Here is an 18,278-nt window from a genome sequence, read left to right as displayed (position 1 = left end):
CATAACGTATTGCACCAGGGCTCGTCGGAGAGTGCAGACACTGCTCCTAGGCCCAAAACTATTAACTGGATTAGATGCAGTAAAAATTGAGATACACAGGCGGTATAGTTTGTTTCACAGGCAGGCTACTCTGCTGACGTGCAGACACTGCTACTAGGCCCAAAACCCCAAAACGATTTACTGGATTAGATGCAGTAAAAATTGAGATACACAGGCGGTGTAGCTAGCTTCACAGGCGGGCTACTCTGCTGACGTGCAGACACTGCTACTAAGCCCAAAACGATTTACTGGGTTAGATGTAGTAAAAATTAAGATACACAGGCGGTGTAGCTAGCTTCACAGGCGGGCTACTCTGCTGACGTACAGACACTGCTACTAAGCCCAAAACCCCAAAACGATTTACTGGGTTAGATGCCGTAAAAATTGAGATACACAGGTGGTGTAGCTAGCTTCACAGGCGGGCTACTCTGCTGACGTACAGACACTGCTACTAAGCCCAAAACCCCAAAATGATTTACTGGGTTAGATGCCGTAAAAATTGAGATACACAGGCGGTGTAGCTAGCTTCACAGGCGGGCTACTCAGATGACTATCAGACAATGCTACTAGCCCAAAAGGATTGGCTGAGCTAGATTACACCAAATGCTGTGACTAACACTTGCACAGCACTGACTCAGACCTGCCTGGCAAACAGTGCTATGAACTGCTGTAACCTACCCTGAAAAGGGCTGATATTACAACTAGTCCCAACTCCCGACTCCCTAAACCTATCTCTCAGAAAATTCGCTGGCAAAAAAAGACTATTTGACTGTATAGCGCCCACAGCAGCAGCGGTGCCGTCTAACACTAAGCTGCAGCAGTGAGGAAATGGTGACGACGGGGCAAATGGCTGGTTCTCATTGGGCAAGGAGTGACATGTGACATACACAGCCAATGACACATGCCCTTGCTTGTCTGCATCACATGCACATTGCTGTGTGTGTGCGCACTGCTGATAGGCTGAGAGACTGCACCGCCCCTCTGTAAATGCGGGAAAGAAAAAAAAAAAAAATGGAGATCGGCGTTATTTCAGCACAGATCTATCCCCCGCCCCCGCCCACTATACACTGAAACAGTCTATTAACAATGATAAACAGTTTTAATGTGCAAATCAAGCTAGGCTTTTGGTGAACTAACAGTTATCGAACAGAAACTCGAACAGCCGATTTTAAAGCAAATTGTTCGGGTTCGTCGAACGACTCGAACACCGCCCAAAACAGCTCGAATTTGAAATTGGCGAACAGTTCGACTCGAACACCGCTCATCTCTAATTACTAGTTATTATTTGAAACATGTAGTGTCTTGAAAAAGTATTCATACCCTGTGCACTTTTCCACGTTACATCCACAAATTTAAATGTGTTTTATTGGAATTTTAGGTGACTTACACTTCACAAATACTTGCTACCTTGTGTTGGTATAAGAAATGATACTAACACTGCACATCACCCTGAAAACACCATCCCTACCACCGAACATGGTGGTAGCATCATGTTGCAAGAGATTGGGGCGTATGTTCACCTTCCACCAGGACAACGACCCTAAACATGCTGCCAGAGCTACAATGAATGGTTTAGATCAAAGCATATTCATATGTGTGAATGCCCCAATCACAGTCGAGACTTAAATCCCATTGAGAATTTGTGACAAGACTTGAAAATTGCTGTTCAGACTATCTCCATCCAATCTCACTGAGCTAGAGCGAATGTGCAAAGAAGAATGGGCAAAAATGTCACCTCTAGATGTTCAAAGCTAGTAGAGACAGACCCCAGAAGACTTGTAGCAGTAACTGCAGTGAAAGGTGGTTCTACAAAGAATTGACTCAAAGGGGCTGAATACAAATGCATGCCACAATTTTAAGATTTATATTTTTAAAATATTTAGAAAACCATGTATCATTTCTTTCACACTTCCCAAAATAGTTGCTACTTTGTATTGGTAAGTCACAGAAAATCCAAATACAATACATTTAAGTTTGTGGACGTAACGTGGAAAAATTCATATTTCAAGGCATTGTAGGTGATGCAGAAATCTTCAGATGACTGTATCTAAATTATATAATCTCGCTTTGTATATAAGATCTTCTGTCCATATAAAAAGATCTGAGGAAAGAGCAGGAGTGCTTCAAAACGAGTTGATAAATAGTGTTGAGCGATACCGTCCGATACTTGAAAGTATCGGTATCGGAAAGTATCGGCCGATACCGGCAAAGTATCGGATCTAATCCGATACCGATACCCGATACCAATACAAGTCAATGGGACTCATGTATCGGACGGTATTCCTGATGGTTCCCAGGGTCTGAAGGAGAGGAAACTCTCCTTCAGGCCCTGGGAACCATATTAATGTGTAAAATAAAGAATTAAAATAAAAAATATTGCTATACTCACCTCTCCGACGCAGCCTGGACCTCACCGAGGGAACCGGCAGCGTTGTTTGCTTAAAATTCGCGCTTTAACTTCCTTACGTAAAGTCCCGGCTTGTGATTGGTCGCGCGCCGCCCATGTGGCCGCGACGCGACCAATCACAGCAAGCCGTGACGTAATTTCAGGTCCTTCAGGATTTTAAAATTACGTTCCGGCTTTGTGATTGGTCGCGTCGCGGTCACATGGGCGACGCGACCAATCACAAGCCGTGACGTCACTGGAGGCTGGACACGCGCGCATTTTAAAATGCGCGCTTGTCCTGCCTCCCGTGACGTCCCGGCTTGTGATTGGTCGCGTCGCCCATGTGACCGCGACGCGACCAATCACAAGCCAGAACGTAATTTTAAAATCCTGAAGGACCTAAAATTACGTTACGGCTTGCTGTGATTGGTCGCGTCGCGGCCACATGGGCGACGCGACCAATCACAAGCCGTGACGTCACGGGAGGCTGGACACACGCGCATTTTAAAATGCGCGCGTGTCCAGCCTCCCGTGACGTCACGGCTTGTGATTGGTCGCGTCGCCCATGTGACCGCGACGCGACCAATCACAAAGCCGGAACGTAATTTTAAAATCCTGAAGGACCTGAAATTACGTCACGGCTTGCTGTGATTGGTCGCGTCGTGGCCACATGGGCGGCGCGCGACCAATCACAAGCCGGGACTTCACGTAAGGAAGTTAAAGCGCGAATTTTAAGCAAACAACGCTGCCGGTTCCCTCGGTGAGGTCCAGGCTGCGTCGGAGAGGTGAGTATAGCAATATTTTTTATTTTAATTCTTTATTTTACACATTAATGTTGTTTCGATACCGATACCCGATACCACAAAAGTATCGGATCTCGGTATCGGAATTCCGATACAGCAAATATCGGCCGATACCCGATACTTGCGGTATCGGAATGCTCAACACTATTGATAAATAAAAACAACATTTACATCTCCAATTTCCTACTGCATCTTATAATATTGGCAGTGTGGATTTATCTCTGCCTTTCTCCAGTTTTATATCATATTAAAAGATTATCATACAGTGCCCTTCAGACATTATTCACCAGATCATGCTGCGGCTTCTTCAGATAAAAAAAGGGGGCAACGGCCAATTATGGACAAAGAGACTCACAATTATGGCCAAAAAAAACCTCGGAACCAAAAACATTCCTATTATTGTGAGCTTATTTGCAATAATTGGCCATTGTCCAATTAATCCATGAAAAAGCAGACGCATCATCTGGCGAAACATGCCGGGGTCGTGATAATCTTACTATGGGCATTAGACCTTATATATAAAGTGAGATGATATCATCTAGATGCAGTAACTTGGAGGCGTCTACATCAACAATATTTAACAAATGACTACTAATGCCGTAAAAGCTAAAAGCACTACTGAGGACACAGCTACACATGAACTGAGGCGACATCCCCACCCCTCAAATACCACTTTTATTTCCAAAGCAGCCGAAGTCATTCAGATGGCTCAATAAAGTGATTTTACCTTTTTCATCATGGTTTTCAATGTTTTCACTTTTTAAAGGCAGCTGAACATCTGTTTTAGTCTCTTCCTTCTGTGATATAATAAGACACGTAATTGAGATAATCGTGCACAGAACGGCTTAGTCTAGAGGTTACACCATTGCTGCTAAAGGACTCATAAAAGCCACCAAGTACTTACACTGACTTATTAGTTCCCTATGATCGTATATTGGACTGTCCGACAAATATTTTCTAACCATCGGATAAAATAGTGGCATCAGAAAAAAAGCAGCATTGCTCAGCTCCATCCCTGCGTACCATAAACATTACGTGTACTGGATATTCCAGGTCCATGTCATAATATTTTAATGCTATGAGTGACAATTAGAAATCATTTTTTTAGTGATCACATTACTGTGGTCTACAATGCATATTATAACCTAGCCTGTAATTCACCTGTATGACCTAGCTCCACACTACAAGCTTGTCTCCACACCCCTTCTACTCCAGCCTGCCCTTCTTAAAGGTAGAGGTAGAAAAACCTGCTGACCGATCCCCTTTAACATGCCCGTATTCCCCTCACCTCCAAACAACCTCCCTAAAATTATATCCCATTTTACAATAACAGTTTACTATAACCACAGTTAAATATTTTGATATGGTTTTGCAATGATCAGACAATGGCTGTGACATATGCATACCTGTGGTGAGCACAAGAGGTTAATACTGCATTCTTGCAGATGTGTGGTTAGATACACGTACCTTGGACTCCATCACCTCACTCTTCCTTGTTCTTTTCATGATTTCATCAATCCTCTAGGAGCAAAACCATTTACAAATTAAGATGTTTGACAAAGGGGAAGATCTGCCTGCTCTGTGAAATGCAGATGGAATGACAAGGACAGGTTAACATGGCAGATGACAAGGCTTTAACGGCCCAGGGTCTGGCTTTAGCTTCCGTCTAATAAGTGTTTTGATAAAAGTTAAACAGAAAAAATATTTTTGAACCGTTCACCTCAAAGAAATGACTGTAAACAGCAGAAAAATAATGAAAATAAGCAACAGCAGTAATTACTCGTTTTATTACAACTTCTACAAATTTGGTATCAGAGCATTTGTAATGTGCTGAATAAAATTACCTTGGTAGTTTAATTATGTGGTAGAAAAACAAGCCTCATAATGGTGGAAATTGTTAGCATAAAAACCTGTTAGGAACTACTGGAAAAAAAATATATGAGCTCCAACAGCTGGCAAGTTTTCCTAGAATCAGGGCTAGTTTTAGATAAAGTTGGCAAACATTTAATGCTCACATGGTGCACCAGACAGAAACATTTCGGTTGTATGTACATGTGCTGAGTTCAGGCCGTTAAACAAGCATGATCAGCAACACTGAAGTCGTTCGACACTTGTTCCCTAGTTTCTTTACACCGGCTGAGGAAGAATGATGGGGACAAATAGTCCTTAGTACAATACAATGCAGGTCCCATGGTCCTTGATAGAGTATACTGCAGCCCACCCTCAGAGTATAATGCAGCCTTCAGGGTATAATGCAGCCCCCTCAGGGTACAATGCAGCCCCCTTCACACACATACATACCCACACCCACTATAATGCAGACAAACTCCTAGTATAATGCAGCCCCCCACACATACTCCCAGTATAATGCAGCCCCCACACAGTATAGGCCAGCCCCCCCACAGTATAGTGAAGCCCCTCCCACACAGTATAATACAGCCCCTCATACACAGTATAATGCAGCCCCCCACACACAGTATAGTGAAGCCCCTCCCACACAGTATAATACAGTCCCTCATACACAGTATAATGCAGCCCCCCACACACAGTATAGTGAAGTCCCTCCCAAACAGTATAATACAGCCCCTCATACACAGTATAATGCAGCCTCACCACACAGTATAATGTAGTCCTCACGCTCACAGTATAATGCCGCCCCCCTCAGAGTATACTGCAGCCACACACACACACACACACACACATAGTATAATGCAGCCCCCTCAGGGTATAATGCAGCCCCTCAGTGTATACTGCAGTCCCCTACACACACACTATATAATGCAGATGCACACACATACACACAGTATAATGCAGCTCCCCACTCACATAGTAAATGCAGCCCACACACACATATATTGCAGCCCACACAGTACACACGTATATACACAGTATATACACACAATACTCACCTCTCCTCCTCATTCCCCGTGCCACTGCAGGCTCTGCTTGGTTCTCATCAGCTCCGGTGCGTCACAAGCAGAGTGAGAGTGATGGGAGAGGGAGCATCAGCCGACGCTCTCTCCTCCATCACTGCTTTCAACTGTTTCGGCGTCTATGATGTCGGTAAGTTGAATGCACGATGTGGGATGGAGGCGGCGTTGGGCGCCACTGGCTGGGGGCCCCTCCCTGCCCCGCCTAGAAGGATATCATGTAATAGATGGACACTCTATATTTATATATATAAATAATCATGAATATGTAAGAGTGACATGAATATTAATATTTTGTCGTTTCGTTGAACTTTTAAAGATTTTTATTTGTTGGCACTGTATATATTTAAAACTCTATATTTCTGTCACTGACCTCCAAATCCTTAGCATAAAGTTAACTCAAAGTTCTGCCACCACTAGAGGGAGCTTATTGCATACTAAGTATACATTCATCTCAATAACACCAATATGCCCTCTAGTGGTGGTTATAGTTATAATTGAAACCTATGCAGAGGATTTAGAGAAAAAACCCCGAAACTCTAACCAGTATAGAGAAATATGAGACTACAACATAGGAAGCAATCTATTTAGGCAAACTTAATACTCACACAGATATTTCACATATATCACAAGGTATACAAGTATATACCTTTTTTCTCTCTAGACGTTCTTGTTCTATCTGCTGTATGATTTGCTCCCTCTCAACTTTCAAAGATTCTGCTGCCTCTCTCGCCTTTACTTCAGCCTCTTCCTTCTGTAAAAACCATAATGTGGAGCATTGGTGAATTTAAAGTACGAATAAAATGTTTTACAAACAGCAACATCGTACAATGGCCTCCATAATATCACACTACAGTTGTGGCCAAAAGTATTGCCACCCCTGCAATTCTGTCAGATAATACTCAGTTTCTTCCTGAAAATGATTGCAATCACAAATTCTTTGGTATTATTATCTTCATTTAATTTGTCTTAAATGAAAAAACACAAAAGAGAATGAAGCAAAAAGCAAAACATTGATCATTTCACATAAAACTCCAAAAATGGGTCAGACAAAAGTATTGGCACCCTCAGCCTAATACTTGGTTGCACAACCTTTAGCCGAAATAACTGCGACCAACCGCTTTCGGTAACCATCAATGAGTTTCTTACAATGCTCTGCTGGAATTTTAGACCATTCTTCGTTGGCAAACTGCTCCAAGTCCCTGATATTTGAAGGGTGCCTTCTCCAAACTGCCATTTTTAGATCTCTCCACAGGTGTTCTATGGGATTCAGGTCTGGACTCATTGCTGGCCACCTTAGAAGTCTCCAGTGCTTTCTCTCAAACCATTTTCTAGTGCTTTTTGAAGTGCGTTTTGGGTCATTGTCCTGCTGGAAGACCCATGACCTCTGAGGGAGACCCAGCTTTCTCACACTGGGCCCTACATTATGCTGCAAAATTTGTTGGTAGTCTTCAGACTTCATAATGCCATCCACACGGTCAAGCAGTCCAGTGCCAGAGGCAGCAAAGCAACCCCAAAACATCAGGGAACCTCCGCCATGTTTGACTGTAGGGACCGTGTTCTTTTCTTTGAATGCCTCTTTTTTTCTCCTGTAAACTCTATGTTGATGCCTTTGCCCAAAAAGCTCTACTTTTGTCTCATCTGACCAGAGAACATTCTTCCAAAACATTTTAGGCTTTTTTAGGTAAGTTTTGGCAAACTCCAGCCTGGCTTTTTTATGTCTCGGGGTAAGAAGTGGGGTCTTCCTGGGTCTCCTACCATACAGTCCCGTTTCATTCAGACACCGACGGATAGGACGGGTTGACACCAGTGGCGTAACTACAAAGTTATGGGCCCCGGTGCGAACTTCCAAATGGGGCCCCCCCCCCTACCTCCGTGACGCCCCCCCACCCCCTTCCCCTAGATACGCCTCGGACTGTTGCAGGAATCTCCTGCACTGCAACATGGTGTTGGGTGCCAGCACAGCCCGCACAGTGGTATATCCAGCACAGCCCGCACAGTGGTATATCCAGCACAGCCCGCACAGTGGTATATCCAGCACAGCCCGCACAGTGGTATATCCAGCACAGCCCGCACAGTGGTATATCCAGCACAGCCCGCACAGTGGTATATCCAGCACAGCCCGCACAGTGGTATATCCAGCACAGCCCGCACAGTGGTATATACAGCACAGCCCGCACAGTGGTATGTACAGCACAGCCCGCACAGTGGTATATACAGCACAGCCCGCACAGGGGTATATACAGCACAGCCCGCACAGGGGTATATACAGCACAGCCCGCACAGGGGTATATACAGCACAGCCCGCACAGGGGTATATCCAGCACAGCCCGCACAGGGGTATATACAGCACAGCCCGCACAGGGGTATATACAGCACAGCCCGCACAGGGGTATATACAGCAGAGCCAGCACAGGGGTATATACAGCACAGCCAGCACAGGGGTATATAGAGCACAGCCCGCACAGGGATATATACAGCAGAGCCCACACAGGGGTATATACAGCAGAGCCCGCACAGGGGTATATGCAGCACAGCCAGCACAGGGGTATATAGAGCACAGCCAGCACAGGGGTATATAGAGCACAGCCAGCACAGGGGTATATAGAGCACAGCCAGCACAGGGATATATACAGCACAGCCCGCACAGGGATATATACAGCACAGCCCGCACAGGGATATATACAGCACAGCCCGCACAGGGGTATATGCAGCACAGGGGTATATAGAGCACAGCCAGCACAGGGGTATATAGAGCACAGCCCGCATCTCATCTCCCCCCCCCCCCCGATAATGGCCCCACAGTCCGGTGAAAAAGAAAAAAAAAAACTCTCCTCACCTTTCCTTTTGCCCGCGCTGCTCCTGGCGGCTGAAGTCTGCCCAGGACACTGCAGGTGCGCGATGATATGACGTCATCGCGCACCCGCAGTGTACTGTCAGAGGCAGAGCGGGGAATGATGGGAGAGGGAGCGTCAGGTGACGCTCTCCTCCATCATTGCATTGAACTATACCGGTGTCATAGACGCCGGTATAGTTAAATGCGGCGGCGGCGGCGGCGGGGGGGGAGGAACAGTGCAGCGGCCCACTACTGGCATCGGCTCTTCTGGCATTTGCCAGAAGTGCCCGATGTCCAGCCCGGCCCTGCCCTGACCTGCCGGCCCGGGGCCCCTGACCTGCGGGGCCCGGTCGCAATGGCGACCGCTGCGACCGCGGTCGTTACGCCCCTGGTTGACACTGTTGTACCCTTGGACTGCAGGGCAGCTTGAACTTGTTTGGATGTTAGTCGAGGTTCTTTATCCAACATCCGCACAATCTTGCGTTGAAATCTCTTGTCAATTTTTCTTTTCCGTCCACATCTAGGGAGATTAGCCACAGTGCCATGGGCTTTAAACTTCTTGATGACACTGCGCACGGTAGACACAGGAACATTCAGGTCTTTGGAGATGGACTTGTAGCCTTGAGATTCCTCATGCTTTCACACAATTTGGTTTCTCAAGTCCTCAGACAGTTCTTTGGTTTTCTTTCTTTTCTCCATGCTCAATGTGGTACACACAAGGACACATGACAGAGGTAGTGTTGAGCGATACCGTCCGATACTTGAAAGTATCGGTATCGGAAAGTATCGGCCGATACCGGCAAAGTATCGGATCCAATCCGATACCGATACCCGATACCAATACAAGTCAATGGGACTCAAGTATCGGACGGTATTCCTGATGGTTCCCAGGGTCTGAAGGAGAGGAAACTCTCCTTCAGGCCCTGGGATCCATATAAATGTGTAAAAGAAAGAATTAAAATAAAAAATATCGCTATACTCACCCTCCGACGCAGCCTGGACCTCAGCGAGGGAACCGGCAGCGTTGTTTGTTTAAAATTCGCGCTTTTACTTGGTTACGTGAAGTCCCGGCTTGTGATTGGTCAGGGCGGCCATGTTGCCGGGACGCGGACCAATCACAGCAAGCCGTGACGAAATTACGTCACGGCTTGCTGTGATTGGTCCGCGTCCCGGCAACATGGCCGCCATTAACCAATCACAAGCCGGGACGTCACGGGAGGCTGGACACGCGCCCATTTTAAAAAGCGCGCGTGTCCAGCCTCCAGTGACGTCCCGGCTTATGATTGGTCACGGTGCCATGTTGCCGGGACGCGGACCAATCACAGCAAGCCGTGACGAAATTACGTCACGGCTTGCTGTGATTGGTCCGCGTCCCGGCAACATGGCCGCCATTAACCAATCACAAGCCGTGACGTCACGGGAGGCTGGACACGCGCGCTTTTTAAAATGGGCGCGTGTCCAGCCTCCCGTGACGTCCCGGCTTGTGATTGGTTGCGCCGCGGTCAACCAATCACAAGCCGGGAGGCTGGACACGCGCGCATTTTAAAATTTTAAAATGGGCGCGTGTCCAGCCTCCCGGCTTGTGATTGGTTGATCGCGGCGCAACCAATCACAAGCCGGGACGTCACGGGAGGCTGGACACGCGCCCATTTTAAAATGCGCGCGTGTCCAGCCTCCCGTGACGTCACGGCTTGTGATTGGTTGCGTCTCCCATGTGACTGCGACGCAACCAATCACAAAGCCGGGACGTAATTTTAAAATCCTTAAGGACCTGAAATTACGTCACGGCTTGCTGTGATTGGTTGCGTCTCCCATGTGACTGCGACGCAACCAATCACAACGCCGGAACGTAATTTTAAAATCCTGAAGGACCTGAAATTACGTCACGGCTTGCTGTGATTGGTTGCGTGCCGGTCACATGGGCGGCACGCAACCAATCACAAGCCGGGACTCACGTAAAGGAAAGAAAAGCGCAAATTTTAAACAAAGAACGCTGCCGCTTCCCTCGGTAAGGTGCAGGCTGCGTCGGAGAGGTGAGTATAGCAATATTTTTTATTTTAATTCTCTCTTTTACACATTTTTACATTAATGTTGTTTCGATACCGATACCCGATATCACAAAAATATCGGATCTCGGTATCGGAATTCCGATACAGCAAGTATCGGCCGATACCCGATACTTGCAGTATCGGAATGCTCAACACTAGACAGAGGTTGAGTCAACTTTAATCCATGTCAACTGGCTGCAAGTGTGATTTAGTTATTGCCAACACCTGTTAGGTGCCACAGGTAAGTTACAGGTGCTGTTAATTACACAAATTAGAGAAGCATCACATGATTTTTCGAACAGTGCCAATACTTTTGTCCACCCCCTTTTTTATGTTTGGTGTGGAATTATATCCAATTTGGCTTTAGGACAATTCTTTTTGTGTTTTTTCATTTAAGACAAATTAAATGAAGATAATAATACCAAAGAATTTGTGTTAGCAATCATTTTCAGGAAGAAACTGAGTATTATCTGACAGAATTGCAGGTGTGTGAATACTTTTGGCCACAACTGTAAATAAAATAAATAATGGAAAGCTGCTTAAAATAAAAATTATAATAATAATAAAATATGACACAAATATATATATATATATATACATATACACATGCACGTTTGCTCATAATTATTTTCCGTGTTATAAACTTCATAAATTTTATATAGCAGTAATGCAGTTTCAATTTCACATATCGAGTGTTTGCATACATCTTGGCACAAAAGATATCTGGGGAACATTTTTTTTTTTATTTCTATTTTTTTCCACTGTAACTGGAGCAGAGCCCCAGTTACAGGGAAAACAACTCCCTGCAGTGACAGATGTCACTAGCACACCTGATATTGGCATGCTAAGACTCAGCAGCTTTGCTATGCTGCATAAATACACAATAACCACAATAATGTGATCATCAGGTTCTACAAAATATTCGGTATTTGGTAACCCGGCGTGTATGTAAAGCATGAGGCTTTGTTAGGGTGTGTACATGTGGGGGTCTTATGTCCAGATGCAGGGGTGAACCTAGCCTCTCTGCAGCCTGAGGGGAACAGTGCTTACTGTAGCGCTTCTTCCCTGGCAGGCGTCCGTGTCGTACAGATGCGGCACACAGTTGCCACAAGTATTACACACACGGACACGGATATCTCCAGTACCGTTTTTTCCGGTACCGGAAATATCAGGATGTGTGAAACCAGCCTAAAGCCACATTCACACGTTCAGTATTTGGTCAGAATTTTACCTCAGTATTTGTAAGCCAAATCGGGAGTGGGTGAGAGATCCAGAAGTGGTGACGTGTTTCTTTATACTTTTCCTATGATTGTTACTCTCCTGGTTTTGGCTTACAAATACTGAGGTAACATACTGAACATGTGAACCTGGCCTGATAGCGTGTTTCTGTTACTTCTGACTTCCCGCAAACAGCTGGAGCAGACCGCGACGCCCATCTGACCTGTAACGGACCGGGATCGCCCCTGGGTGAGTATAATCTAACCTTTATTTCTCATCTTTCAGGATACATCGGGGGCTTATCTACAGCATTACAGAATGCATTACACAATGCTGGAGATAAGCCCCTGATGCCGGTGGCCGCAGCTCATATACGATTTTTGGGGTGACAGACGCCCTTTAAAAAGGTACTACTGGCCTCTCAGATCATCAATATTAATCTGACCTGATAGCAAAATGACTATAGTTGCCCATAGGATATGTCCTCCACTTGCCCAAGTAAGTCACAATAACATGTATGGGTATAACATCCTTTTCTTATAAACACCACTTATTTGTACCATATAAATGAGATCATGTATATACTATTCATCCTATGGGTAAATCCAGTCATTTTGCTATCAGGTCAGATTAATATTGAGGATCTGAGAGGCCAGTAGTACCTTTTTAACACCCCCGCCCCCTTTTTCTGTTCGTTGGTTATAGGGAAAGGAAGGAGAGAGAGAGAGAGAGAGAGAGAGAGAGAGAGAGAGAGAGAGAGAGAGAGAGAGAGAGAGAGAGAGAGAGAGAGAGAGAGAGAGAGAGAGAGGGGGGGGGGAGGGAGAGGGAGAGGGAGAGAGAGAAAGATCAGAGAGAGAAAGAAGGAGGGGAAAGAAAACAGAGAAAGAAAGAGAGGAAAGAAAGAACAGAGAGAAAAAGAAAGAAAGAAAGAACAGAGAGAGAAAGAGAAAGAAAGAGGGGAACGAAAGAGGGGAATGAAAGAAAGAACAGAGAAAGAAAGAAAGAAAGAAAGAAAGAAAGAAAGAAAGAAAGAAAGAGGGGAAAGAAAGGAGAGAGAGAAAGAAAGAGGGTAAAGAAAGAACAGAGAGAGAGAAAGAGGGTAAAGAAAGAAAGAACAGAGAGAGAGAAAGAGGGGAAAGAACAGAGAGAGAGAGAAAGAAAGAGGGGAAAGAAAGAACAGAGAAAGAAAGAACAGAGAGAGAAAGAGAAAGAAAGAGGGGAACGAAAGAGGGGAATGAAAGAAAGAACAGAGAAAGAAAGAAAGAGGGGAAAGAAAGAAAGGAGAGAGAAAGAAAGAGGGTAAAGAAAGAAAGAACAGAGGGAGAGAGAAAGAGGGGAAAGAACAGAGAGAAAGAAAGATGGGAAAGAAAGAACAGAGAAAGAAAGAACAGAGAGAAAGAAAGAACAGAGAAAAAGAAAGGAGAGAGAAAAAAAGATTAGAGAGGGAAATAAAGAACACAGAGAAAGAAAGAACAGAGAGAGAAAGAAAGAACAGAGAGAAAGAAAAAAAAGATTAGAGAGGGAAAGAAAGAACAGAGAGAGAAAGAAAAAAGATTAGAGAGGGAAAGAAAGAACAGAGAGAGAGAGAAAGAAAGAAAGAAAGAAAGAAAGAAAGAAAGAGAGAGAAAGAAAGAGAGAGAGAAAGAAAGATTCTATAAAGATACTATAGCGGCCCGGCTCCCATTGTAATGCCCACCTGAGCATCCCGCTGCAGGACATATCATGATCTGCTCACATGGCCGGCATCCCCGATTCCAAGGCGATCCCGCTGTCCGTGCTGTCGGAGGAGGACACTGTGATGGATCTGAAGCATTCCCTGAATGCCTCCATGGTTCCGTCACAATCTCCTCCCGAAATTACATCATTTCCGGTCAGCTTCCAGCACGTCACTTCCGGTGGAACGTCACGTGCGAGTTTTAAAGTGCTCCTCGGGGCTCCGCCGTGTACTCCTGTGTCCACAGGAAAAGTAAGCTCCCGGCCGGGACAGCCTCTCAAAATCTGGACTGTCCCGCTGGATCCGGGACGGTTGGGAGGTATGAAATTTGCTCCTCACCATACACCGACATCGTACACGCACAGCTCCACACACCTCATACACACACGGTTCCGCTTTGTATGCCTCTTACACACACGGCTCCGCTCCGTACACCTCGCGCACACACAAGGCTCCACTCCATAAGCCTTGTACACATGCGGTTCTGATCTGTACACCTTGTACACACGCGGCCACGCTACGTACACCTCCTACACACATGGCTCCACTCCGTAAACCTTGTACACATGCGGCTCTGATCCATACATCTCGTACTCACGCTGCTCCGCTCTGTACACACGGCTCCACTCCGTACAACAAGTACACACATGGCTCCGCTCCATACACCAAGTATACACACGGCTCCACTCCGTACACCTTGCACACACGCGGCTCCACTCCATACACCTCCGCTCCATACACCTTGTACACACGCGTCTCTGCTTCGCACAAATCGTACACACATGGCTCCGCTCCATACACCTCGTACACACGCGGCTCCACTCCGTACACCTTGTACACACACGGCTCTGCTCCGTACACCACATACACACACGGCTCCGCTCTGTACACCTTGTACACCACACACGGCTCCGCTCCGTACATCACATACATACACGGCTCCGCTCCGTACACCAAGTACAGACACGGCTCCATTCCACACACCTCGTACACACACGGCTCCGCTCCGTACACCAAGTACACACACGGCTCCGCTCCACACACTTCGTACACACACGGCTCCGCTCCGTACACCTCGTACACACACGGCTCCGCTCCGTACACCTTGTACACACACAGCTCCGCTCCATACACCTCGCACACACACGGCTCCACTCCGTACACCAAGTACACACACGGCTCCGCTCCATACACCTCGTACACACACACGGCTCTGCACCGTACACACCCGGCTCTGCACCGTACACACCCGGCTCTGCTCCGCACACATCGTACACACACGGCTCTGCTCCGTATACCTTGTACACACATGGCTCTGCTACATCCACCCTGCAAATCCCTCCTGACCCCACACATCGACTTCCCCTCATCCAGCACCATGACAATCAGCACAGCAGAGTCCTGCATACACGAGGACCCTGATCATGTGACCGCTGACTCCTCCCCTCCTATGACCTCATCACAGGTCCTGTGTGCACAGAGCAGCCATCCATGAGCAACCCGAGGAGATGCATGGAGAAGAGCGACTTTTGTGTCAGGACTTGTGATGATGTCATGTGAGTTGGGGAGGGTTAGATGAGGAGATCCAGGACGGAGCCCTGAGTAGACTCAATAGCGTAGCGTAGTAACGGAACCTGCGTCTCCCATGCAAATCCAGTTACTACACCGACAGAATCTGCCGCCCCCTCTCTTCAGGGATGGCAGTGCCGCCAAAGAGCTCAACTCGCCTCATGGTAGCAGCGTCACTGTCCAGATGACAAGGCAGTTTTTCAAGCTTCGGATGCTGCAGATATAATTTAATATCTCATTAACCTGTTTTTCCAAGTAGGCCTGTAACTGCTTCTCTTGTGCTTCCTTCCGCAGCCGTTCGTCCTCTGCTCTCGTCTTTGCCTCTTCTTCTAATTTCCTTCTGGCTTCTTCTTCCTCTTGTTTTTTTCTCTCGGCCAGAAGTCGTGCTTCTTCTTCTAAGCGACGCCATTCCTCGTCAGCCTTCCTTTTGGTTTCTTCCATCTCCTGCCTGTGCATGAGGATCAAAAGTGAGATACAAAATAAAAATAAAGAATATAAGAGTGTGTTACGCTTACTGAAAATAATTTATGAGGAAATCTACTCAGTGTCATGATCAGCATTAGAGGGTTGGGTCCTGGGCAGCATGAATCAGGGACAGACTTGCAGACATCTATGTTTTATGTCGGGTGCAGAAAAATACTGAAATCGTGCACGTGACTGATGTGATGTTTGTAAGGCTGCTGCATTAAATATGCAAATTGCCTCTTCAGAGAGGAAGAGGACTAGGACCCTAGCGCCACCTACTGGAAGTAGCAATTCAAAAAGTAAATATCAACCCTTAAATGAGTTTTGCAATATGACTTTGGAAAAAGCCAAATCAGATACTCAATTTGCAGACACGGTGTTTTGATGTGCTGCCCCTCATCGGTTATTTCATTTCCCAGAGGAGCACTGCAAGGCTTAAAAGTCTCCTCACAACAGCATGTCAGGCTTGACATGTCACTCTCCACAAGGAGAGACGTTACCCCTTGGATCCCGGTCAGAAAGCCTCTCACCCAGTCAAACCAGATCTCGCACTTTGTGTTTCAGGGTACTGCCCCTCTTCAGTACAGTGTCTGTAAACTGAATATCTGGCTTGGTTTTTATCCTAAGTCACGTGACAAGGTTCATAAAAGGGTCGCTATTTACTTTTACGGCTGCTACTTCGAATAGGAGGCACTAGATTTCTAGTCGAATTCTTCTTCTCTGAAGCAACAATTTGCATTTTTAATTTCCCCAAGGCTTAAAAGTCTCCTCACCTTGACATTGCACTCTCCACAAGGAGAAACGTTACCCCTTGGATCTAAGGCTGTATTCACACATCTGTGTGAGTGTTCCTATCCGAGAGAAATAAATAGATTTTTTTTCTCAGCTGTCATTTTAGTTTTTTTTCTTTAGCCATTAACTCTTACTGGATCAATTAAATGAATGAAGGTTGGATGGAACAACTAAGTACAAAATTTGTCTTCCGTGCTTCATCTGTCTCATACGGATCCCCATAGACTTTAATCGCAAAGTCTGATCCACAAAAAAGATGAGAATAGGACTTACTCCAAGTCTCACGGACCGGAGACATTGACCCATAGACTTTCATTGATCCATGCATGAATCGATTTTTAAAAATGGATCTGTGTGCCAGGAGAAAAAAAAAAAAACATGGACAGCACACTGACTGAAAACACGCTTGCCTAAACCAAACCTTACCCTGAAGGGCTGTGGTGTTTCAGAGAACTGGGAATCTAGACTGCAGGAACAAGCTGATGAGGAGCCACCTAGATACCATTTCTTTGGGTACCTGGCTACTTTTTAACCCTTTAAAAGGTGGCCATTTTGGGGCAATGGAACTAAGCAATTTTCTTTTAGTTTTTCATCAACTCCATGCAACAAGCACCATGGATACCAAGCTGACAAACTACATAAACCTAGTTTTTATGGAATGAAAATGATTCCTGAGGTGCCCCTATTTGGGATCTGAGTAAGTTTTAGTTTTCTGCTGGCATTGCCTTATGAAGGCTTGTCTGTTGCAGGGAGAGTTATATATATACACATTTTTTTTATTTATTTATTATACATACACATTATATATATACACTCACCGGCCACTTTATTAGGTACACCTGTCCAACTTCTTGTTAACACTTAATTTCTAATCAGCCAATCACATGGCGGCAACTCAGTGCATTTAGGCATGTAGACATGGTCAAGACAATCTCCTGCAGTTCAAACCGAGCATCAGTATGGGGAAGAAAGGTGATTTGAGTGCCTTTGAACGTGGCATGGTTGTTGGTGCCACAAGGGCTGGTCTGAGTATTTCAGAAACTGCTGATCTACTGGGATTTTCACGCTCAACCATCTCTAGGGTTTACAGAGAATGGTCCGAAAAAGAAAAAAAATCCAGTGAGCGGCAGTTCTGTGGCCGGAAATGCCTTGTTGATGCCAGAGGTCAGAGGAGAATGGGCAGACTGGTTCGAGCTGATAGAAAGGCAACAGTGACTCAAATCGCCACCCGTTACAACCAAGGTAGGCCTAAGAGCATCTCTGAACGCACAGTGCGTCGAACTTTGAGGCAGATGGGCTACAGCAGCAGAAGACCACACCGGGTACCACTCCTTTCAGCTAAGAACAGGAAACGGAGGCTACAATTTGTACAAGCTCATCGAAATTGGACAGTAGAAGATTGGAAAGACGTTGCTTGGTCTGATGAGTCTCGATTTCTGCTGCGACATTCGGATGGTAGGGTCAGAATTTGGCGTAAA

General features: G+C 45.9%; 1 protein-coding gene across 11 annotated transcripts in view; it reads right to left on the bottom strand.

Moving 5' to 3' along the window:
* The window catches only part of MAP7D2 (MAP7 domain containing 2), a 144,439-nt gene that overhangs the window by 15,852 nt on the left and 110,309 nt on the right, over window positions 1-18,278 (bottom strand). For all 11 annotated transcript variants that reach the window (XM_077294625.1, XM_077294633.1, XM_077294634.1 and 8 more), the window contains 4 exons: window positions 15,787-15,991; window positions 6,808-6,912; window positions 4,696-4,749; window positions 3,956-4,025 (listed from right to left, as the gene is read on the bottom strand). In XM_077294625.1, coding sequence (XP_077150740.1) covers window positions 3,956-4,025; window positions 4,696-4,749; window positions 6,808-6,912; window positions 15,787-15,991 — 434 coding nt within the window. The remainder of the gene's footprint in view (window positions 1-3,955; window positions 4,026-4,695; window positions 4,750-6,807; window positions 6,913-15,786; window positions 15,992-18,278) is intronic.

Source organism: Ranitomeya variabilis, chromosome 3, assembly GCF_051348905.1.
Source record: "Ranitomeya variabilis isolate aRanVar5 chromosome 3, aRanVar5.hap1, whole genome shotgun sequence".
Taxonomy (NCBI): domain Eukaryota; kingdom Metazoa; phylum Chordata; class Amphibia; order Anura; family Dendrobatidae; genus Ranitomeya; species Ranitomeya variabilis.
The sequence above is the reverse complement of the archived record's forward strand: the minus strand, read 5'-3'. Positions and strand labels throughout refer to the sequence as shown.